Source organism: Haliotis asinina, chromosome 12, assembly GCF_037392515.1.
Source record: "Haliotis asinina isolate JCU_RB_2024 chromosome 12, JCU_Hal_asi_v2, whole genome shotgun sequence".
Lineage (NCBI taxonomy): Eukaryota > Metazoa > Mollusca > Gastropoda > Lepetellida > Haliotidae > Haliotis > Haliotis asinina.
In genome coordinates, this window is record NC_090291.1 from 41,491,184 (window position 1) to 41,517,017 (window position 25,834).

The 25,834-nt window shown below is 41.3% G+C and overlaps 1 protein-coding gene across 5 annotated transcripts; it reads right to left on the minus strand.

Annotated features, from left to right (window-relative positions):
- Positions 1–471: 471 nt before the first annotated feature.
- Positions 472–25,013, minus strand: LOC137257831 (D-aspartate oxidase-like). 5 transcript variants are annotated; one of them, XM_067795301.1, is made up of 13 exons: positions 24,869–25,013; positions 20,282–20,348; positions 13,212–13,266; positions 11,928–12,144; positions 11,284–11,395; positions 8,983–9,062; positions 8,597–8,662; positions 8,133–8,187; positions 7,352–7,453; positions 6,639–6,700; positions 2,480–2,597; positions 1,811–1,909; positions 472–740 (listed from the first exon to the last, which is right to left on the minus strand). In XM_067795301.1, exons 4-13 carry the CDS (start codon positions 12,110–12,112, stop codon positions 630–632), a joined length of 990 nt encoding a protein of 329 aa, XP_067651402.1. In that variant the 5' UTR covers positions 12,113–12,144; positions 13,212–13,266; positions 20,282–20,348; positions 24,869–25,013; the 3' UTR covers positions 472–629. The 5 variants fall into 5 exon arrangements, with proteins under 5 accessions (XP_067651402.1, XP_067651404.1, XP_067651405.1 ...); XM_067795303.1 differs by having other exon boundaries at positions 11,928–12,541; positions 24,869–24,996; XM_067795304.1 differs by lacking the exons at positions 20,282–20,348; positions 24,869–25,013 and adding an exon at positions 15,364–15,435.
- Between the last annotated feature and the right edge of the window lie 821 nt (positions 25,014–25,834).

The following is a 25,834-nucleotide window of genomic DNA, read 5'->3' on the forward strand; positions in this document are numbered from 1 at the left end:
CCTTCTGTATCCTCCATGTTTTATCTTTCTAACTGACAGTTTAATTTTATACTGGATAACCGCGAAGATCCGAGTTAGAATTGGTCTTCAGTAACCCATGCTTGTTGTAAGAAGTTGTGTTAGACTCAGTAGTCATCGTCACAGTGACCCCAGTTGCGTAGATCGATGCTCATGATGTTGATCACTGGACTATCTGGTCCAGACTTGTTTAACTACAGTCCACCCCCGTACAGCTGGAATATTGCTGAGGGCGGTGATAAACAGCAAACAAGCAAAGCAGACGGGAAACCGTACAACCATGCGTTGTTCAGATCCACTCGAATTATTCCGCATTATTCCGAATTATTCCGTTAAGATCCAGTCGGATTATTCCATTAACTACGTCACACCTCGGTCAGTACCAAAGTACGATTTAACTGCAGCATTTCAACTGTACATCTGCTCATGTGGTAGGAATAACACGACGGCTGATTTTTTTGGAAATGATTTTAATGATTAATACATAGAATTCATATCAAGTAGCACTTTTGTATGGACCGCCTCAACCGCCTACAGATTGGGTTGTATAACATAATAGTCACGTGAACATCAATATGAGTTTCAACACAATGGCACCAAGGGGAGATAATTCAAAGTCTTGATGTAGGGGTACACATTTCTTTGACAAGTTCTGCTGCGTGAACGGCCGTTCCCCAACTCAGACTGATGCCAGTCGCCCCATGTCCGTAGTTATGCACAACCTGGAAATGAGACCAACTTTTAGGAGACTAACGTCGCTTTTAGTATTTATTTAATAACACAGAGAGGACACGTCTAGGGTCGGTGGCGTACTTTGGTTAAGTTGTTGTTTAACACTGACCTCAGCAGTATTTCAGCTATATGGCGTTAGTTTCTAAATAATCAACTCTGGACCTCACAATCCAGGTATCAAAAACATGCGTATCGATCTTCGCAACTGGGATCCGATGACATGTGTAAACCGAGTCGGCGAGCCTGACCACCTGATCCTGTTAGTCGCCTTTACGACAAACATGGGTTACTGAAGAACAGGTCTAACTCGGATCTTCATGGGTTTCGTTGGCGTAGTGAAAGCCTTCTCCGCTATATAAATGCGGTGTACCACCATACGCGGCTAACTGGCACTCACTAACCCTTTGTACAGACAAGGTAACCTGGTGGCGCAGGCATAAGTGTTACTCTGCATGTCTCGAAGTACTGATACCAAGATCCACGACTTGTGTTCCATAATACGAAGAGAGACCCGTCTGCTAACAATGGGAAATGCGTTCCTTAAACTTAAAGAGAACCAAGTTGTATTGTTTTATCATCAATGAAAGACTGTGTCAAAGATACAAGCCAAGTGAGGTTCAAACTGTAAGAAACAATAGTGGATGTACTCATACTGATTATGAGTAAAGTGTCCTGGTTCAGTTTGAGGATTATGTGGAACATGCAGACACTCTGACTCTCAGAAAATAGCTTTGATTAAACTGATTAGGTGTATCCATCTAAGCCACAAAGCCCTTTCGTAACCATAAGAAGATTCTGCTAAAGGAATATGTGTATGAATCACTGACAGCGACCCCAAACACTCGCACAGTGCCTCCTTTCACAAAGCACTAAGGTGATCGTAAGTCCTTAATGTAACCTTAATGCAATACTATAGAATGAGAGTTAAGGTTAACCCTTATAAAGATTGCTTCGCGAAAGGTGTTCCAGTTCGTCAGTGTTTACACTAAAAAACTACGTGAAGATCTTAGTACAAACAGGGAATTGATTTACACATCACATAATGAACCTGACCTCCTACCTTGAGGCTCTTGTCTCCATATCTGATGACCTCAGTTTCCACCCTGGGGGGTACTCTGTAGGGCCTCAGACCCGTCCACTCCCACAACGGTTTAGCTTTCTGGAACCAAGAGGACAATCACCATACAGATTCTCCAAGGTCAAGGTCTTAAACAATGTTTTGTCAATTTGCATGTTGTTTAACGGCGAACAAGGCCATATACCAGGTATGTTGAGGTTGTCTGTAAATAATCGAGACATGACCAGACAATCCATTGATCAACAACGTGAGCATAAATATACGCACTGGGATACGATGACATGTGTTAACCAAGTCAGCGAGTCAGGTCAGCCCACATGCTCCCGTCCATCGCCTCTTATTACAAGCATAGTTTACTGAAGATCAGTACAAACCTGGATCTTCAAGGGTAACTCAGCTCGTATACCTAGAGTGTAAGCAAAGCTTTCGCCAATTTAGATGGCCACTGACTTCACCGTTTCAGCTTTTCGTATGTACCCTACTACAAAGTGAACCTATTGCTAAGGTGATCGTAACTCATGATCACATTCCTTCACACACCTTTTCAGTTTTATCCTCTAGTGAGTGGGTATGGCTGCGGTGTGTCAAGGTGGGGGAAGGGAGTAAGAGTGACTGTTTTCTTTTACCAGATGTCAACGGAAATGGAATTACCTTGAAGGGAGGCCATATTTTTGTGATGTTCTTCCAGATGTGCTCGGACGTTTCATGGCGCACGCTGGTGTCATAATCCCCGACTGTCTTGATGCCTCCAATAGCAACGTTGTCCACACTGAAACAATCGACGATGCTTCTGCTATTCACCATCCCCGATATCTCCAGGGTATACGTTCCGATAAGTTCCGTAGATGGACGCATCTACGGGTCGGCCAGATAATTTTATTACCTCCCTTTGCTGACTCTGCATTCTAACAGTAGCCTGTCAAGTAGGCCGCCGTTACAACCGAGCTTGCCAGTATCAACAAAGATAGCGGTCGCAGCTGAGAAGGTTCAGAAATCATACAGTGAAATTAATAGATCCAAATCTTTAAAAAATACATGGAAGAACGACTTTTAACTCTTTCAGAGAACCTCTGCATGGTTTGTGTTGCCAAGTTTAATCGGTTAGATAATTTAAAAAGCGAAAGTGAGTTGTGATTGGTTCGCTCAACTTGCCAGCATAGACACCTGATTGGATGAAAAGCAAGCCAAGGGAGGTAATAAATTCATCGGGCCGACCCGTAGATGTGTCCAGGGTATAGTAGAAACTTATGATGAATATACATGTAACATACAGGTTTACGTTGAAATTATACTGATTCTGTAAACATAACTCGATTATAATGATTCATGTTTTCCATACACAAACGTTTCTGTGCAAATCATGAAAGGAGACTAAGGTTATCAGGGTCTAGATTTTCGAAGCTCTCTTAGATCAAAGATAGTAGTAAGTCAGTGTTACTGTAAGGTACTTAAGACTATCTTTGCGCTAAGAGAGCTTCGAAAACGTAGGTTTGCAGATCAGATGTACAGATCATGACACCAGATAGGGACACAACATCAACATCCAACACTATACACAGATCCTGACATCATGAGATACGGAGACAACACCAACATCCAACATTATACACAGATCCTGACATCATGAGATACGGGAGACAACACCAACATCCAACACTATACACAGATCCTGACATCCTGAGATACGGGAGACAACACCAACATCCAACACTATACACAGATCCTGACATCATGAGATACGGAGACAACACCAACATCCAACATTATACACAGATCCTGACATCATGAGATACGGGAGACAACACCAACATCCAACACTATACACAGATCCTGACATCATGAGATACGGAGACAACACCAACATCCAACACTATACACAGATCCTGACATCATGAGATACGGAGACAACACCAACATCCAACACTATACACAGATCCTGACAACATGAGATACGGAGACAACACCAACATCCAACACTATACACAGATCCTGACATCCTGAGATACGGAGACAACACCAACATCCAACACTATACACAGATCCTGACATCATGAGATACGGAGACAACACCAACATCCAACACTATACACAGATCCTGACATCCTGAGATACGGAGACAACACCAACATCCAACACTATACACAGATCCTGACATCCTGAGATACGGAGACAACACCAACATCCAACACTATACACAGATCCTGACATCCTGAGATCCGGAGACAACACCAACATCCAACACTATACACAGATCCTGACATCCTGAGATACGGAGACAACACCAACATCCAACACTATACACAGATCCTGACATCATGAGATACGGAGACAACACCAACATCCAACACTATACACAGATCCTGACATCATGAGATACGGAGACAACACCAACATCCAACACTATACACAGATCCTGACATCATGAGATCCGGAGACAACACCAACATCCAACACTATACACAGATCCTGACATCATGAGATACGGAGACAACACCAACATTCAACACTATACACAGATCCTGACATCCTGAGATACGGAGACAACACCAACATCCAACACTATACACAGATCCTGACATCCTGAGATACGGGAGACAACACCAACATCCAACACTATACACAGATCCTGACATCATGAGATACGGAGACAACACCAACATCCAACACTATACACAGATCCTGACATCCTGAGATACGGAGACAACACCAACATCCAACACTATACACAGATCCTGACATCATGAGATACGGAGACAACACCAACATCCAACATTATACACAGATCCTGACATCCTGAGATACGGAGACAACACCAACATCCAACACTATACACAGATCCTGACATCATGAGATACGGAGACAACACCAACATCCAACATTATACACAGATCCTGACATCCTGAGATACGGAGACAACACCAACATCCAACACTATACACAGATCCTGACATCATGAGATACGGAGACAACACCAACATCCAACATTATACACAGATCCTGACATCATGAGATACGGAGACAACACCAACATCCAACATTATACACAGATCCTGACATCCTGAGATACGGAGACAACACCAACATCCAACACTATACACAGATCCTGACATCATGAGATACGTAGACAACACCAACATCCAACACTATACACAGATCCTGACATCCTGAGATACGGAGACAACACCAACATCCAACACTATACACAGATCCTGACATCCTGAGATACGGAGACAACACCAACATCCAACACTATACACAGATCCTGACATCCTGAGATACGGAGACAACACCAACATCCAACACTATACACAGATCCTGACATCCTGAGATACGGAGACAACACCAACATCCAACACTATACACAGATCCTGACATCATGAGATACGGAGACAACACCAACATCCAACACTATACACAGATCCTGACATCATGAGATACGGAGACAACACCAACATCCAACACTATACACAGATCCTGACATCCTGAGATCCGGAGACAACACCAACATCCAACACTATACACAGATCCTGACATCATGAGATACGGAGACAACACCAACATTCAACACTATACACAGATCCTGACATCCTGAGATACGGAGACAACACCAACATCCAACACTATACACAGATCCTGACATCCTGAGATACGGGAGACAACACCAACATCCAACACTATACACAGATCCTGACATCATGAGATACGGAGACAACACCAACATCCAACACTATACACAGATCCTGACATCATGAGATACGGAGACAACACCAACATCCAACACTATACACAGATCCTGACATCATGAGATACGGAGACAACACCAACATCCAACATTATACACAGATCCTGACATCCTGAGATACGGAGACAACACCAACATCCAACACTATACACAGATCCTGACATCCTGAGATACGGAGACAACACCAACATCCAACACTATACACAGATCCTGACATCCTGAGATACGGAGACAACACCAACATCCAACACTATACACAGATCCTGACATCCTGAGATACGGAGACAACACCAACATCCAACACTATACACAGATCCTGACATCCTGAGATACGGAGACAACACCAACATCCAACACTATACACAGATCCTGACATCCTGAGATACGGAGACAACACCAACATCCAACACTATACACAGATCCTGACATCCTGAGATACGGAGACAACACCAACATCCAACACTATACACAGATCCTGACATCCTGAGATACGGAGACAACACCAACATCCAACATTATACACAGATCCTGACATCATGAGATACGGGAGACAACACCAACATCCAACATTATACACAGATCCTGACATCCTGAGATACGGAGACAACACCAACATCCAACACTATACACAGATCCTGACATCCTGAGATACGGAGACAACACCAACATCCAACACTATACACAGATCCTGACATCCTGAGATACGGAGACAACACCAACATCCAACATTATACACAGATCCTGACATCATGAGATACGGGAGACAACACCAATATCCAACACTACGCACAGATCCTGACATCAGATCCGGGACACAACACCAGTTGGACATCGGAATCCCGACAGTACACATGTCAAAGACAGTACACAGGTCCAAGACACTATACAATACCAAGACACTACACAGGTCCAAGACACTACACAATACCAAGACACTACACAATACCAAACACCACACGGATCTTGAAAGACCGCTATCGTTGAGGTCAGAAAAAAATATGTCTCACATTATCGCCCAGACATATTAGTAAATCATAGCCCCTGTCACAAACTACTTCCATGTCTTACTTGGGGAGAAAGTAGAATGAGTTCGTGCTGTGGAGGAAGTGTTTCACCCATGGAGCGGACACCTGCAGGTGAGAAAGAAGCAAAACATATTATATGTGTGTGTGTGTGTATGTGTGTGTGTGTATAGATATAGATCTATAGATATAGATCTATAGATATAGAATAATATAGATATAGATCTATAGATATAGATATAGGGACAGTATTAGTGGGTTTCACGTGGCGCTGTGACGAATGCAACTGACATTACATTTGCACGTACTCAGTTAATTTAAATAATTATACTATGTGCATAGAAAAACGACTGGTCGACAGTAAATGGTCCAGTGCATTTCTTTAAAGGTGCATTTCTTTAAAGGTACGAGGGTATCCCGGTGGTTAAAACCTTCGCTCGTTAAAGCCTGATACGACGTGAGAAGCTAATTTCTGGTGTCCTCCGCCGGAAAATTGCTAAAAGTGGCGTGAAACTTAACTCACTCACGCATTTCAAAGGTAGGGCAGGAAAGACACTCCAGCTGGTGACGTACTTTGGTTACAATGATCTGTTCTACTTTCATCACGGACTCTTATCAGGATGGTAAAAGACGTACGTAGGTGATGCTATTGATGTCGAAACTCTCAGATCCCAGTGTCTCCGCGCCAACTCCGCTCACCCAGACATATTGTTTATTCATCCTTGGGTTCCCCTCTCACTCACTTTTTCTCTCACTCACCCTTATCATCTGTCCCCTCATTGGCTGCAACTTCTCGTCTCCAGTTAAGGCCTTGGCCCCTAAACCAGCACAGTTAACGACCACGTCATACTCGCCCTCAAACTGTGTAAATAATGGAAAACCCTAGCGGCAAGTCAATGAATTATATCTCACAGTAATGTTCAGCATTAGTCATAACTAATACTGAGTCTCAACAATGTAACTTCCATGTATAAAGAAAAACAAATCCGAAATTCACCAACATCTACTGGGACGTAAATCGGTAGTGTTGAATTTGGTAGCTGATATTCAATGGCGCCCTGAACACTGTTAGTCACAGCAAAAGAAAAATGATTACCACAAACGCAGCATAGGTGACGTCACACATCACTGAAATGCAAGATATGTAAAAAAGCTTAAAATGCGCCACAACACAATGCAATGCCTATGTTGCATTGTCCCGTTGTCGTTTTTTTCACCCATCAAAGCCAACGCGACATATTCTGACCTTGAAAATTGTCGCTATGTCGCATGTCATCCTTTGGATGAATAGAAAGATATTTCTAAAAACGCACCAATGCGACACAGCGATAATGCGTTGCTATATACTGATATACCGTGCAGCCCTAGCCGATGTACGGTATCGGAAACTGTTTATTGGAATACACCTGTAAGGAGTAGGATACATCGGTGTACCGAATACATCTCTTGTGTATCGAACAGCATGCACTTCGCATTGAGAAACTGATTATCTTATTTGACTGTTCCATTGAGTTGTAGTTAACTATTTTGGTGTACTCGCCTCTTGGAATGACGTCACTATCCTCTGAAGCACAGCCCCACCTCGGGCTTTGAACCTGGAGAAGAGAACCCCATGAATCACAGATATAATGATTGGTTCATTTCAACATGTGAACAGTACACTTCCCGCACAATTCAATGTGATAGTGAAAGTTAATGTTGCCTGGAGATGATCTAATTTTACAAATGACTCAGTAAATTTATACGCCGCTGTCCGTATGGTATATTGTCGCCAATATATCTGGACTTCAATCGGACATACGCCTGCATGTTTCTCACCATACCAGCAGCAGTGCTTATAGGCTTTAGTTTTTGTGTAAGGTACTGTTGGAAATAAAACCGACTCATGTTGAATATTATACACTGGAAGCTGTCTTGTGTATCGGGGCATTGTAACACGTTTTACATCTTGAGGCGGGGAAAACATCAGTTAGTTTCAAATTACGTTACGGTAGATATCCTTACTTTGCCATGAGCCAGTAGAGATATGTCCCCATGTCCACGACTACGGTTGTATACGTGTAGCAATAACTGCAAAATAGTACAAGCAGATACTTATATCAGCTCATTTTCCACAGTCATCCCGCCTTCACTGCTTCCATTTTCAAATACACACAAGTACTTTGCGACTTGGAATAATCAAGGTACATTCAAAACGTTTAATGAATATGAAACTTCTTTTTTCATAATATTGACGACAATTGGGTAAATAAAAAACAAATCGTCAGCATGTCTTTTGAAATGTTACAGTGTCACAAGAAAAAACATGTATTGAGATATCCTTTTACAAAGCTTATTTAAAAGCAAGAATTCCGCATATGCATTGAGATCTCAGATTCTGAAACACTTACAACTTTCCCAGATTCAGTTTCTCGGCACTCTCCTTGGAGAGAGGGTCAAAGGACAGCATGAGATCTTTGTAAGGAGGAGTCTGAAGGACAAGAGTAAGCAAGTTTGGTGTGATACCTTCTAAAACAGTCTTCCAGTGTCGCAACAAATTACAACGGCATAATGCAAAACAACCTGAAATTGGGCGAGCTCCCTCACCACAGGTTACCAGAAACATAATCGAGTAACCGCATGAACCGCTCATATGATCCTTGCTCCTTTAAGGGACGCGACTCTACGGAATGAATTAATGTGCCATAGATACCATAGTGACCTGATTGCCGAGAGATGTGTACCTATATGAGACAATATCAGTTTACGATCAGAGAATACTCTCCAATGATGTATTTTTCGTTGTAAATTTTAGTAACTACGAGGAGATGTCAATAAGTTTTGAGCCTTGCATAGAAAAACACAAAATATTGGTATGAACCACATATATTTTTCAAGATAGTCCCCTTGTGAGTCAAGACACTTGTTCCATCTTTTCTGCCAGTCGCTGATGCCATCTCTGTAGAAGACGCCATTTTGGTCCTCAAACCAAGCCTCAGTAGAAGCAATAAGCTCATTATCATCCTGAAATCTACGACCACGCAAGTGTTTCTTGAGATTTGGGAACAGATGGTACTCACTTGGTGCCAGGTCTGGAGAGTAGGGGGGATGCTGGACGATTTCGTACCCGCATTCCTGGACAGCAGCGGCCGCAACGCGAGAGGGGTGTACTGGAGCATTGTCTTGATGTAGAAGAATACCACGTCTGATCTTGCACCGGCGCTTCTCCTTGATTGACCGTTGCACTTGCCTTAACAAATTAGCGTAATATTCCCCATTCATTGTCTCTTCCTTTTGGTAAGTAATCTATGTAGATGACTCCTTTGCTACCCCAGAAGACTGTCGCCATTACCTTCTGCACTGATCTGGGGGCTTTGAACTTTTTGGTCCTGGGAGAAGTGACATGTTTCCATTCCATGGATTCTTGTTTGCTCTCAGGATCATAGTGGTGGATCCAGGTTTCATCACAGGTTACTAGTCTAAAGTGAAAATCTTCTGGATTCTTGTTGTATCTGGTTAGCATGGAGTTGCTTATGGTGACCCTTGTTTGCTTCATTTCATCTGTAAGCATTCTTGGCACCCATCTTGCGCACACCTTAGACATGACGAGATGTTCATGAAGAATTGTCTCGATGGATCCGTGTGAAATGCCTGTGGTCTCCTCTAACACGTGGAGTGTGATTCGACGATTTTCCAGCACAAGTCTATGCACTCTGTCAATGTTTTCCTGACTAGTGCTTGTTGTTGGGCGACCTGGACGGGGGTCATCTTCAAGACTCTCTCTACCATGCTTAAATTCATTGACCCATCGTTTGATGGTAGCAGATGAAGGGGAAGACTTCCCATAAACTGCTGAAAGCCTTTCTTCAATGTTCTTCGCCGAGTTTCCTTCAAGAACTAAAACTTAATTACTGCTCTATACTCAATTATATTCATTTTCACTGCCGTGAGGGGGGTCTCTCTCTGTCAATGTGAGCTGTTCAAAAACTTCTAAGAGTAGGATACCAAAACTTATATATGACATCAGCTACACGCCAAGGTTCAATGTCGTACCATAGACTGTGACACCTGGGTATGAAAAATGCTCAAGGTTAAAAACTTATTGACATCCCCTCGTGCCAATATGAAAGCAGGCCTTATGTTTATTAAGATAATTTTACAGAACAATGTGAACTTGGGACATTTCAAATATTCAGACATTCGACTATACATATGTGTGTGTGTGTGTGTGTCTCTCTCTCTCTCTCTCTCTCTCTCTCTATATATATATATATATATATATATATATATATATATATCTGTATATATATATCTGTGTGTGTGTGTGTGTATTCTTTGTTCTCAGTCATAGGTATGCGGTTGATATTAGTGCTCTGCCGTCAAAGCACTTTTGTTATATAGGGGCTTAAACTTCCCCGTCCATGTTTGGTTTGCGCCCAGTCGCCAGCACACAAAGACAGCGATCCAACCCACTCAGCCACCTTGGCTTCCACAAACATTACACCAGCATTCTGGTGCTCCTCTGACAAGTGAAAATCGACACTACTCCCATTTCCGAAGCTTTGATTACAAAAGCCTGTTGGCAAATACAACATATACTTTATATGACGCGATTTTGACAAACATCTAAAGGTTACATAAGGACAGAACCAAGAAAGACAATTAAACATTACAGCTGCATCAAAGGACTGAATCACACCATCTGAACTAACCTTGGGTTCATCGCCATAATGTATCCCCATGCAAATACTGGCACCACTTTCCGCACTTTCTTCTGATACTGCCAGTTTGGTGAAGTGATCCATTGAACTACGGCTCCATCTCCTTCAGAAGACAACACTACAAATGTGACTCGATAACTATAGTCTTAAAATTATTGGTTAGCCATTTTGTTAACACGTTTATATATTGGTTGGTGGTTGCGCTGGACCAAACCCGGAATCCTTTCCCAACACGGAGTAATGTGACTGTAATGTAAGAACAACGTAAAACCAGGGGTGAGTGAGTTTAGTTTTACGGCGTAGTGAGCATCAGTCCAGCTATATGACCGCTGTCTGCAAAAAAATTGAGTCTAGACCAGGCCATCGCACCTTACCGATAAGTCGCACCATACTAGCATGGCTTGCTGAAATCAATTCTACCCCGTATCTTCACGGTTCCCGTAAAAAGGAGAAAGATAAAAATATATGACTAAACAACTTCTTCATAACAGGGGCCGTGAGACACCCATGGGTGGCAAGACTGTACATCCGTTAAGGCAGAAACGTCTGTTAAAAATGATGACCTTTAACATGGTATTGTCAAAAAACAATCATGTGAGTGAAACTGATCTGACATACTGTCGATATTATCTTACCTCTGAGTTGAATCGTCAACACCCGGTGCATAGGGAACTATCCAGGCTCCGGCACCGACGCTAGTGGTGTCCTGGTTGAAATATTCGGCAACAATGGTCACGTGACTTCCTGGCATAAGCTCCTGGACGTTTATGGCAGTAGAGATACCAACCACGCCGGCACCAATGACGACAACCCGAGCCATCCCAAGTTTAATCCTACTGGTATACTACCAGTCTTCGTAGAAAGAAAAACACTGGGATTAAATAAGTATCATCCACGTTTAGACTGGCAGACCTAGAATAGCCACACTGACCCAAGTAAGGATTGGGGGTAAATCTGATAAGCGAACCGGTTCCACTTTAACTTTGGGATAATTACATGGTCGCATTCAGTAACAGGAACTGACTGTGTACTTTGGTCAGATGCATCGTATTTTTTGCAGTTCATGTAGTTTTGTTTTATTGTACAGTGTCGGGGCCAAATATCTTCACATGCGAAACTAGGTGTGGATATGGTGTCAACGGCGTCCTTTTTACAAGGGGCGAAAAATAATGATTCCTCCAAATATACAAAACTACAACTTTTGAGGCACCCAAAAATATTTCAGCTGTATGGCGGCTGTCTGGATTGTCTGGAAATAAAAGGATTGTCTTGGAATAAACGAGTCCGGACCAGAAAATCCAGTGATCAATTGCATGAGCATTGATCTAAGAAACTGGAATACGATGAGATCTTTCAACCAAGCCAGCGAGCCTGACAACGTGGTGCCCTTAGTTAGCCTTTTAGGACATTTTGTCCTGATATACGGATTACTTATAAAAAATATTACTTTTGTTACAATTAATCGTTTTACATGGTTATAAGTAGCCTTCTGAAGAAATATATTTACTTGATACTGATGGAAATAATAATAGTAACGTGAAGTCTCATAATGCTCTAATCGCTACGCAAGCATGCTCAAAGCGCTAACACACTGATCATTATTACCCCAGATAAGCCACGTTGCCTGTTTAGCGCTAGAAGGTTACAGTCACATGACTTTGTGTCACCGGGTACCCATTTTCTGCTGGGTGAACAGAGGCAAATTTGAACAAACTCACTTGCCTAAGGTGAGACCACATGTTTCCCATGTGCTTCGTTGTGGGGCAGGGCCGACGTCAAACTGCCAAATTCGGCCACCCATCCATGGACTGTCCGAGATCGTCAGTGCTTAACTTCAACTGATTTCTGACCTGAGCACTACGCACAGGACCACTCGCCACCAATCGTAATATAAGCATATGTGAATTCAACTGACTTACACTGATTTTGTAGGTATGCTGGCCAGTATTGTATCTTGCTCTTCCCTAGCTGATGCTGAAATCACAAAGATACTGTCATGTATCGGAAAGTTTATCGCAAAAATCACAAAGTCTCCACTTTCACTTTAATCAATTTCCCCACCAGTGCACATGGGTACTGAAGCCCATTTCTTCTATGCTACTAACAGTACTGGAACAGAGCTACCTGGAATATTTTACTCCGTCTTGTCAAACAAGTAACTCGTACCAGACAAACAAAGAACAATCAGTTTGGGACCCTAAATACTTCCCCATGAAAATGATGATAAAAACGTCATGCATAATTTTCCTCCTTGTGTATTTAAGTATTTTCAGATCAGATTTTACTATTTTCTTTATTCCCATATTCTACAGTGTAAATTGTAAGACGTGCATAGGCGAAACTGCTGACAAACTGTTTCCAGCTGCTTTTCATTCAAGTTTCAAATGCCGTCAGTTTATTGACAAACTTAGGCAAAACTAATAATGGAAATAATATGCATGGTACATTCAATCAAAGCGATATAACCCTTGCCATAACACCCCGAACCCTCTGTTGAGTCTATTTAACGATTCAAGGGAAGTTCAGAACGTGTACACTGCTTACATACACACACTGAACAGCAAATGAAACGGATTTTTTTTAAAAATCTCATAAAAGTAAGCGTTCATGTTTATGTCTTCAATTTGTAAACTTGACAAAAACAGTTGCGTTTCTTTTACTTTTTAGCATGCATATGTTTTGTGTTCTAGCGTAAACATTCATTTGAACTTAAACATTCGAGTCTGTTTGACATAATAATGGCACTAGATAGATTACAAAATGGACATTGGATATCTATTACATTTGCAGGTTGGCAAATCGTGCCGCTTAGACGCTCGATACGTCTAATTCTAGTAAAGGTGCGCTTAGGTTGTGCTGATTTAATCTTTGAAAGATAAACTTCGTATAAATGCAATATTTCTATTCTGAATAAACGCTGACACAGGTTGATAATGTTATTTCATTTTACCTGTCTTGCTGATGAATGTGTTCACATCTCTGCTTGAATACTTCGATGAAATATTGTGCATTTCTTATATTTTAAGGAAGCCACGAATTTCAAAAACCATGACTTAAAAGAATATTTCTAACGAAAGAAACCCATTTCGTATCTCAAGAATTATTTCATTTGTTAAGCAGTTCATAACTACATCTTGAATATTGTCAAAATTGGTTGTGTCATCAAGCTTAGCTAATATGAAATATGTTCCCATGTATGCACATTGGTGTCATTTGTCAGGTCGTGACTTATCTAATACTTGTCAAGCAGTAGAATATTTATCTGAAAGTGGACCACAGAATCGACATGAATCACGAGAACATCTACAAAAGAAATACTGCAAGATATCCTATATTTTCGTTAATAAATGCATTGTACACCTCTCATCAATCATCAATCAGTTTATTTCATGAAGGTCAGTGGTCCATATACAAAATACATATGTATAGTTTGTACAACATATACAACATGTGACACAAATCGATAACGATTCCTTAACATGTTCTTCAACATATGATAGTAAACGTACAGGTGATAGAATGCACCCTTGCCTCACTCCGGCATATGTATCAAATCTATCACTCATTTGAAATTTCCTGGTTCTAACAGATGCTACCACATATTACTTATTACGTAAGAAACGTTGGAGGTTGCCATGCATTCATGACTGTAGTAGGTCAGATAACGGTTTGGATTTATCAACGGAGTTCAGGACTGTATATTCAATATTTAATGCAATTATCTAATGTAGTGGTAAATGTTGTTTCGTGTATTCAATAATGCAAAACCTCTGTTATTGTTTGGATCACCCCTTTCATTCGACATAGTCAGAGGTACAAATAATCCAACATTTCAGGAGTCTGGAAAAATACCGTTGTCTAGAACTCGATTAAACAGACTATTCAGAACATGAATCACTAACGAAACACACTCCTTCAACTGGAATACAAACTTCACCGGGTGACTTTCCACCTTTCAGACTTTTTACTACAGGATAGGATAATGGCATTCCGTTTGTAAAGCTGCACTGTGATATAGTCGACAAAATGTATCTGTATAGTAAAACATAACATATGTGAAATGAAACTTACTACGTAACTGTTGTATGTCAAGGGAGAGCGCTGAGATCCCAACAGCAGTTACCAACAGTCCAGCTGGTTATACCAGCTACTGGTGGCTTGTCTCTACAACGCGACAGTCGTGAGCTAAACATATATGATACTACTGTTAGTTTGCTAAGGATCACGGTTTGTTTACAGACACCTGTCCACCAATAACCATTGAGGTATCCAGTGACACAGTGACTGAATAACCGCTGTTGGACCTCATTTCATCGAGAGCGGACATGATGCAGTTATTGGGACGACGTTTAAAGGGTGCTTGCAAACCTGTGTTTAATTCATTACAGAATCGGTGTACATAATTTCCAGTGCAATATTAACTGCTACTCCGGATTGCCACATCAAAACACTCAAAGACTGAATAATAATGCAGTTAGTGATTTGGTTTATTTTTGGATCACAATTTTAGCAATATTCCAGCAATATAAAGGCGGGTGACACCAGCAGTGGGCTTCAGACATTGTACCCATGTTGGGAATCGAACCTGGGTCTTTGACGTAACGACCAAACGTATTGACCAATAGGCTACCCCACCGACACTAAAAAGTATGCATAGGGTTTCGAGCCTATAGTATTTCTGAAGAATGGGTTAGATCATTCACATAAATCTAATATTGACAAACACGTATCTCTAGTTCACGGTCGACTGACATCTAATCACGCGTACCCCAGTTGGAAGAGCAGAATTGCATAGAGTTGAGTACAGAGCAGTCACCCGGCGAAAGCACACCGAAGCGCGACTGATCGCAGTTCAAGTACAGAGTCCCACAGAGTACACTCAAAGGGTAAATGTTAGGTCGGATCAGTTGAGCTGCCTGAATGAGTGAGTGAGTGAGTACACCGCTTTTAGCAATATTCTAGCAACATCGCGGTGGATAAACTTAGAAATGGGCTTCTCACATTGTACCCATACGGGTTAATCTTTAACGACACGGCTACCCCACCGTCACGAGCTGGCTGAATAGTACAACGCCGGGGCACGATGACATGCTACGGTCGTTACGGTCCGTGGCATGTTCAAACACATTCTGCCAGTGTCGTCACAGTCTGTCAGTATTGACACATTCTGTCAGTGCTCACACACACATTCTGCCAGTGTCGACACACATTCTGTCAGTGGTGACACATTCTGCTTGTACTCACACACGCACATTCTGTCACTGTTGAAACACACATTTTGTCAGTGTCGACACACATTCTGTCAGTGGTGACACATTCTGCCTGTGTTCACACACACACACGTTCTCTAGTTGTCGACACACATTTTGTCAGTGTTCAAACACACATGCTCTCAGTGTCGACACACATAAATTTTGTCAGTGATCACATGCACATTCTGTCAGTGTAGACATACATTCGGTCAGTGTTGACACATTTTGTCAGTGTTCACATACGCACATTCTGGCTGTGTTCACACACGCACATTCTGTCAGTGTTGAAACACATTCTGTCAGTGTTCACACACATTCTGTCAGTGTTGACACACATTCTGTCAGTGTTGACACACATTCTGTTAGTGTTAATACACATTCTGTCAGTGTCGATGCACATTCTGTCAGTGTCGATGCACATTCTGTCAGTTTCAACGGACATTTAATCTGGGTGGGAGCTCAATCCCCTTCGTGACTTTACATAATAACAATGAACAAAAAAAAATGGGATAACAAACTTTAAAACTGATTCCTCGCGTTCGCACGAAGGGTACTTACCATATATCTAATTTTCATCATATACACACACTGGATCTGTGTGAAAAAACAACACATTTTTCTTACACCGACAAAAGCATTGCGCGACTTTTTTCATCTGTATATTTGCTATCTTTAAAGAAAATGTGAGTGAACAAACTACTGCCTGAGATATGACAGATATATGTGAAATGGGTGTTAGTGTTTACGTGTAACGTTGTACACAAATGACTTGCAACAAAATTACATTTTTGGTACAACATGAAATAACGACAGAGAGGTCACACAGGTGTAAAAGATAAAGGTCATTCACCGGTGTGCTTAACTCTAGGTCATTGTAACTAGGTCACCTGGAGATACATTACTGGGTACATAGACACTATATTATGTGTCAAGTCCACACTTAAACCGAACATGTTTAGGTAGTATCACCATGAATAAGAAGTGATGACATGGCATTATATGAAAAAGCATGTTGTAGCGAACTGGATGGACCTGTTCAGTATATAAACTAGTCCTTATAACATATTCTCCTGTACATGAAAATGCATTTTGTCTAATTTTGCATCATTATTAATATGATACAATATACAATATGATAAAATATACTGACAAACAACTGAAAACTGCTACACCATTTAAGTTGACGTCATGGTTTATTTTATTTGTTTTGTGACGTTGGAAAAAGGCGACATTGGTATGTTGATTAGAGTCTCAGCTGGCACAGCATTTTCAAAACCTTTTAGTAATGTTCCAAAATCCGCTTTTAAAATCTAGATTTTTCAGAACGTTTCCGTAAGGTGATCAATATGTTTCACGTCTATGCTCCTTCATGCTGCAAAATGGGTCAAAACATTAATTTTCGTAACAAACTGTTGCAATGTTTCAAAACAAATCGGAAACATTATGCAAAGATATATTCACTGACAATAAAATATTGACATCATGTTTCATGGCACCTAATTTCAGTTAAGTTTATGAAAGGTCCCGGCTTGCCTAAGCATTTAGCACTCTTTCGACAAAACATAAACTGACTGGCTTTACTATTAAACTGTCCGGAATAGTTAAAGAACAGTTTGACGATTTGACTGTTTATCTTCATGTGGACAACATGCGCACCTGTTTGACAGCTGTGTAGCGTAAATTAAATAGAATATTTCAAAACCCACGAATAGGTTTTTTGAGACAAGGTTTTTCTTTGCCATTAGTACATGCCTATTTATCTATAACAATATACAGTGGACGATGCTCGGTGTGCATGGAACTATGAGAATAAAAATCGAAGGTTTGTCCGAAGGAAGACACGGTTAATATTGTTTTTCATTTTTTGAACAAATATGGTTATAGTCTGAAATCCTGTCAACACAATAGTATTATTTATTTTTTTTAAAATATAAAAAACCAACAAAAACGAGAGTGCGTCATAAAACGTTTGCGACAAACCTGGCCCACCATGATACTTTAATGTTTTGTCCATAGAACAACATAAACAAATTCAGTGATGAGACAATTCCTTTACAAATATTTGCATTACCGTTCATAAATAGAATCAATTATTTTCAATAATATTGTCAATCTAACACTTGTGTAAAGGTTAAAACTGTGATGTACTTTGCTAAATGTGTTAATTATTTATTGTTCGGACCAACAGAAACTTTAAAAGGAAAACCTGATATCATAGCTGATTCATGGAATGTCAGCGGACCAGGGTGAAGAAAGCAGTGCCGCTGACAGACCCCGGCACCCATACCTGAGGACATTAGGCAAACAAGGATGCGAAGGAGAGAAAATGACAAGTTTTCTTTGCTCTCATATAAGAAGACTGGTCATTTCCTTTCTGCTGCGCCACCCTGTTTGCGCAACAGGTTGTCTGTGATTAGGTGCCGTTCAAGTACAGACCTCATCAGTTACTGTTCCGTGGAATCTGTACGAGGATGCTATATAATCATTTGATATTTTCGCATCTCTTTCAGCCTGCCAAATATTTGGCATTTCATTTTTCTCCTTGTGCATTTCATCGCTCATCTCTCATTTCCAGGAAAATCTCGCATGGCACGGTCGTATACATCGTTCTGAAGAACATGGTCAAAGTCAAGTGGAAACTGGAAATGACATCAGTTTCTAATTCAGGAGGCCTTGATCAGTTTCATGAGACAGAAACAGAATGCTGACATGAGGTTTCAAGTTACATTTGATTTGTTGATTGTTATTTACAATTCGTTACCAGCTGTTTGTGCATAATACTTACGCATGGGTGAGTATTAAAAGTTACATTCAGCCATATTGTAATTTTACGAGTCATAAATTAACAATAAACACAATTACATGATAAAAATCTGTCTGCGAAGGACAGCAAAATAAACATATTATCACAGTTAGAAAATTAAAGCTAGCAAGTAACTACACAAACGGGACGGATATCTCCAGCAGCTGGTCATCGTATGAAGCATCGCTGTTTAAAGTGCATATTTGCTCGCATACTTAGGTTCACTTTGAGTCAGTCCCAAACGGATTAAATGGGCAGGGTCGTGAAAGTAACTAATAACCTCCATTCCACACTCTAACCTGTGCCGAGCCAGAGCCATGTAACAGTTTTATAATCTATCCGACCCCCCGTAAAGGGTTATTTGTTCGTTTATTTCGTTGGGGTTTCATTTCCATCCAATGTTTAAAAAACTCTGGAATTTTCTTTACTATTTGCAGATCAATGTACATTGGTTTTCTTCACACTCGAATTGGAGCTGCTGCAACCGTATTTAATCACTGGTAGGGAACATGGTGACAGTGAGAGTGGAGCCCTTGTGATTTGGGGGACAGAGTGAGTGAGTTTAGTTAAACGTCGTTTTAGCAATATTCCAGCAACATCACGACGTGAACACCAAAATTGGCTCCACATATTTTACCCATGTGGGGAATCGAATCAGTGTCATCAGCGTCGAGACGACCGAACCACTATGCTACCCCGCCGTCTTTTTGGGACAGAAACTTAATGGTTTGTGAATCTTTGTGATTTGTTACATAAGTTTTGCAATAATATCTTTTTATAAGATAAAATAGTACTGGTAGTTTTAGTTTCTGGTAGCGTTAGTTTTTCGTGCAAATATATAATTACTGGATAAGTGTAATGTGTTTGACGAACTGGGGACATATTCTGGTGGTTATATGGCCGTAGATTTAGTTATACCGGCAAACGTACTTACCAGTTCTGCTGGAACGACGGTTCACTGACACATGCTGAAAAGACACGACACATGACCGTGTGCAAACCTGAAATATAATAAATATCCTGAGTTATGTCTGCAATGATATAGAGCAAAACACACTCGTTTACAATTTTAAATTCTGTAAACTTTACATCGTATGAGTTACTGTGACGTAACATTGTTACAGACACATGCCTTCCTTTACTTGTCATGATTTCATTAAATGCAGCTGTGTTTATTCGCTGGAACCCCTTATGACTGAAGGTTTCAGTGTATATTTGAGGTTATCCTACATATGCACGATAAAGTCGAGGTCGGGCGATTTGGAACGCCATGGGAGCTCTGTAATGTTCTTATTCTGAAGATAGTGAATAGTGGCATGTGCTGTGTGAGGGCTAGTATTGTCTTGGTGGAACAACCCCGGTCAAGTGAACTGAAAGAAGTGAATCATTGGTCACCCGCATCATGACACTACCACAACCGTATAGGTCAGCTTGGCCTTTTTCTGGTCGTACAGGGTCAAAATAGGGTCATCTGCCTCAAAGTATTCAAAGCTTCTTGTAAACGATTACTGATGGTTTCCGCCGACACCCAAACCAGTCCCTGCTCTAACAGCTGCACTTATGACTGATTTCATAATCTCACTGTAACATACACGCTGTGTCCAACAGGTCGTGATTCCCCAGAACTGCACGTACTTATTGCGAACCACTTTTTTCACATGACACTTTCAAGTTTGCACTTTCGAACGTAAACATGCATCAAGGTTTCCGAAAATATGTTTTTCCTCTGTGTATTGGTTCCACGTACACAAACCAGCATTTTAAAGGCGAACATAAAACAACTGAACACATTTGTGTATTTTTGAAAATCATATTTGAATTTTCACATCGCACTATCACTTATGCGTTACTTTTTGGGGCGATTGTGCAATGGACAGTTTTTATGATTTTCCAATGTATGTATGAAATCACTTGTGATCAACGAAAGGGTATATTGTTTTTATCCCGACTGACACAGGCCACATTGTGACAACAAACGAGTATTATAAGTGGTTATATGAATGCACTGGCCGTCTTGTTTTAGTGCGGAGATATTTCAACTGATACGTCGGTATATTCCTCCTTTGTTCAGTATATTCCTCCTTTATTCGGTATATTCCTCCTTTGTTCAGTATATTCCTCCTTTATTCGGTATATTCCTCCTGCTTTGGTCATGTGAATATTTGGTTGGTTGGCACTGGGAAATATTCCTGTAAATGCGTGCAACGAATACGCAAGTAAATGTGTTGACATGACCCGATTTCCCACCAGCGGCAACTTTACTCAGCCTAAGCATTGTTAATTAATTGTCGGATTCCCTGCTGAGAGAAAGCATAGCGTGTATTTTTTGCATTAGCGTTAAAGTAATTTCCCAGTAATTATTCATTTATTCCAAAAAAGACATTTTAATGCAGGAGTTAATGTTGAAAACAACATTGACGAAAGCTGTTACATTGTTACATACAACAGTAGCAGGAGATACGATGTGATATATTGTTGAAACGTGGTGCACTTGTCAGTCAGCTAAACGTCTTGTCGTTGTAAAGTATCGTTTGCTGTCACTGGCCATTTCGATGTGCTGTCGTGTTAGAGTGCCGTGTCGGACTGTTAAATGAAGTTTCGTTGTAACATCGGCATGGTCGTGTCGTTGTGTCAACATCTCGTCATAGTGTTACGTGTCATTTTGATGCGTGCCGTAGTGTTAGGTGCCATGTAGTGTTACATGTTATGTCGATGTGGCATCTTGGTGTAGTGTTACATGTCATTTCGATGTGACACCTTGCCGTAGTGTACATCTTGTCGTAGTGTTCCATGTCATGTCGATGTGACATCTTGGCGTACTGTGACATGTCATTTCGATGTGACACCTTGCCGTAGTGTACATCTTGTCGTAGTGTTACATGTCATGTCGATGTGGCATCTTGTCGTAGTGTTCCATGTCATGTCGACGTGGCATCTTGCCGTAGTGTTACATGTCATTTCAGTCCGCCTTCGTGTCATAGTATTACGGATCATTTCGGTGCAACATGTTGTCTTGGTGTTACATCTTGTCGTTGTGTTACATGTCATTTCGATGTGACACCTTGCCGTAGTGTACATCTTGTCGTAGTGTTGCATGACATTGTCATGTCGATGTGGCATCTTGTCGTAGTGTTACATGAGTGACATATTTCAACTGATACGTCGGTATATTCCTCCTTTGTTCAGTATATTCCTCCTTTTTTGGTATATTCCTCCTTTGTTCAGTACATTCCTCCTATATTCGGTATATTCCTCCTGCTTTGGTCATGTGAATATTTGGTTGGTTGGCACTGGGAAATATTCCTGTAAATGCGTGCAACGAATACGCAAGTAAATGTGTTGACATGACATTTCAGTCCGACATCGTCTCATAGTATTACAGATCATTTCGCTGCAACATGTTGTCTTGGTGTTACATGTCATGTCGATGGGACACCTTACCGTAGTGTACATCTTGTCGTAGTGTTCCATGTCATGTCGATGTGGCATCTTGGCATAGTGTTACATGTTATGTCGATGTGGCATCTTGAAGTAGTTTTCCATGTCATGTCGATGTGGCATCTTGGCGTAGTGTTCCATGTCATTTCGATGTGGCACCTTGGCGTAGTGTACATCTTGTCGTAGTGTTCCATGTCATGTCGATGTGGCATCTTGGCATAGTGTTACATGTTATGTCGATGTGGCATCTTGAAGTAGTGTTCCATGTCATGTGGATGTGGCATCTTGACGTAGTGTTACATGTCATTTCGATGTGACACCTTGCCGTAGTGTACATCTTGTCGTAGTGTTTCATGTCATGTGGATGTGGCATCTTGAAGTAGTGTTACATCTTATGTCGATGTGGCATCTTGGCATAGTGTTACATGTCATGTCGATGTGGCATCTTGGCTTATTGTTCCATGTCATGTCGATGTGGCATCTTGACGTAGTGTTACATGTCATTTCGATGTGACACCTTGCCGTAGTGTACATCTTGTCGTAGTGTTTCATGTCATGTGGATGTGGCATCTTGAAGTAGTGTTCCATGTCATGTCGATGTGGCATTTTGGCGTAGTGTTACATGTCATTTCGATGGGACACCTTGCCGTAGTGTACATCTTGTCGTAGTGTTCCATGTCATGTCGATGTGGCATCTTGCCGTAGTGTTCCATGTCATTTCAGTCCGACATCGTCTCATAGTATTACGTATCATTTCGGTGCAACATGTTGTCTTGGTGTTACATCTTGTCGTAGTGTTCCATGTCATGTCGATGTGACATCCTGCCGTAGTGTTACATGTCATGTCGATGTGGCATCTTGCCGTAGTGTTACATGTCATTTCAGTCCGACATCGTCTCATAGTATTACGGATCATTTCGGTGCAACATGTTGTCTTGGTATTACATCTTGTCGTAGTGTTCCATGTCATGTCGATGTGGCATCTTGGCGTAGTTTTACATGTCATTTCGATGTGGCATCTTGGCGTAGTTTTACATGTCATGTCGATGTGGCATCTTGTCGTAGTGTTCCATGTCATGTCGATGTGGCATCTTGTCGTAGTTTTACATGTCATTTCGATGTGGCATCTTGCCGTAGTGTTACATGTCATTTCGATGTGGCATTTTGTCGTAGTGTTCCATGTCATGTCGATGTGGCATCTTGGCGTAGTGTTATATGCCATGTCGATGTGGCATCTTGGCGTAGTGTTGCATGTCATGTCGATGTGGCATCTTGGCGTAGTGTTCCATGTCATTTCGATGTGGCATCTTGGCGTAGTGTTACATGTCATTTCAATCCGACATCGTCTCATGGTATTACGGATCATTTCGGTGCAACATGTTGTCTTGGTGTTACATCTTGTCGTTGTGTTACGTGTAATTTCGATGCGACATCTTGGTGTAGTGTTACGTGTCATTTCGATGCGTTATCATGTTATAGTGGTACGGATAATGCGCCGTCGTGTCGGCAGTATCGGACAGTGCTGCTTACATTCCATTTCCATATAACGCCGTGTCCAGGTGTGGTATAACGCAGTTACATGTAACAATGTACCGTGTCTGGCTGTTGCATACAACTTCGATGTGCCATCGTACCGTATTGGTCTTGGGACCATGTTCCATCGATGTAACATTCATTCGGACAGCCTGCTCCACGAGCCACGGAGTGTCACGTGCCAGGTCCTATACTGAGCTATTTATGGACGAATATTGACCTCGTAACCCACTTCCTTGGTTGTGTTAACACAGCTATCAATGCCTCATACAGCACGTGTGTCATCTTGACATAACAGTTCAGGCGAACTAAAATATCCATGTTTTCAATAGCGAAACATGCGCTGTAAACACTTTTTCACTCATATTAAACCTTCTCAAACTGAATTCAGTGATGATACACAACAACACGCATGGGCATAAGAACACATTTCATACTGTTAAACCATTCCCATTACAGTCTTTTAAGGAGTATCTGGGGATCGCTACGAACCATGTAGATTCTAATGGAGCTGGCACACATCGAGAACGGACAAACTATGCATACTTACTGATTAAATGTACGAGAGAGAGAGAGGCTCCACCTTCCTAGAAAGTAGCTTGGTGGCAACACGTGACGATTTCACTTATAAATAGAAGCGTTCTTCTCGGAGCACGGCATACTGTTATGTCGGATATTGATCGCCGCTGTCCATCGACAGGCTCGGGTTTGGACCACATGGAAACTATAAAATGTTTTACCGGTATTGGTTTGATTTTAGTTTGTTTCATTGTGTACTGTTACATTCTCAAAAGAGCAACATTCACGGTCTTCAGCAACCAATGTTTAGCAACCGAGGCTCGCTGACATGGTTGAAACATATTATCTTATCCCAATTACGTAGATCGATGCTCATACTGTCACTCACTTGATTGTCTGGTAGAGACTCAATTATATTCAGATCGCAACCATATAGCAGGGGTATTGCTACATGCGCGGCGTTTAACAACAAACAAAAGACAGTATGGCATAAAATTCCATCCAGATCACTTTGCAGAGGAATGTATATTGCAAAATGCATTGATTCTGTAATTGCTACTATTTCTTAATAATGACAGTCTGACTTTGCTCTGCAAGTAATGGATATTCAGAGAGCTGTGTATTTATTCAAATGACCTCACGGTATAACGATTGGAGGATCTTGATAGGTAGTAATTTTAGTCTGCAAGTGAACGCATTCCATTGCTTTAACGGTTCGGTCTCAGACTACAGAGACCCGTGGTGATCCGGGATAGAGTTGGTCTTCAGTAACCCACATTTGACGTAAGAGGCGATTATCAAGATCGGGTGGTCAGGCTCGCTAACACATGTCATTATTGCGTAGATCAATGCCCTTGCTGATCACTGGATTGTCTGGCCCAGACTCGATTATGTACAAGCCGGAGTCCTATAACTGGCATATTGTTGAGTGCGGCGTTAAACAACAGCAAAAAGAAAAAAATACACAAACTGTTAAACTCAAACTCAGTTATTTACC

Bases quoted from the DNA above. Each gene is read 5' to 3' on its own strand.
- LOC137257831 (XM_067795301.1), bottom strand. From the start codon at position 12,112: ATGGCTCGGGTTGTCGTCATTGGTGCCGGCGTGGTTGGTATCTCTACT. The intron at 6,701-7,351 runs GTGAGTGAGAGA...TCTCACCTGCAG, and splicing joins TGAGGGGACAGATGATAAGG to GTGTCCGCTCCATGGGTGAA. The intron at 2,598-6,638 runs GTAAGACATGGA...CGATTGTTTCAG, and splicing joins TCATTCTACTTTCTCCCCAA to TGTGGACAACGTTGCTATTG.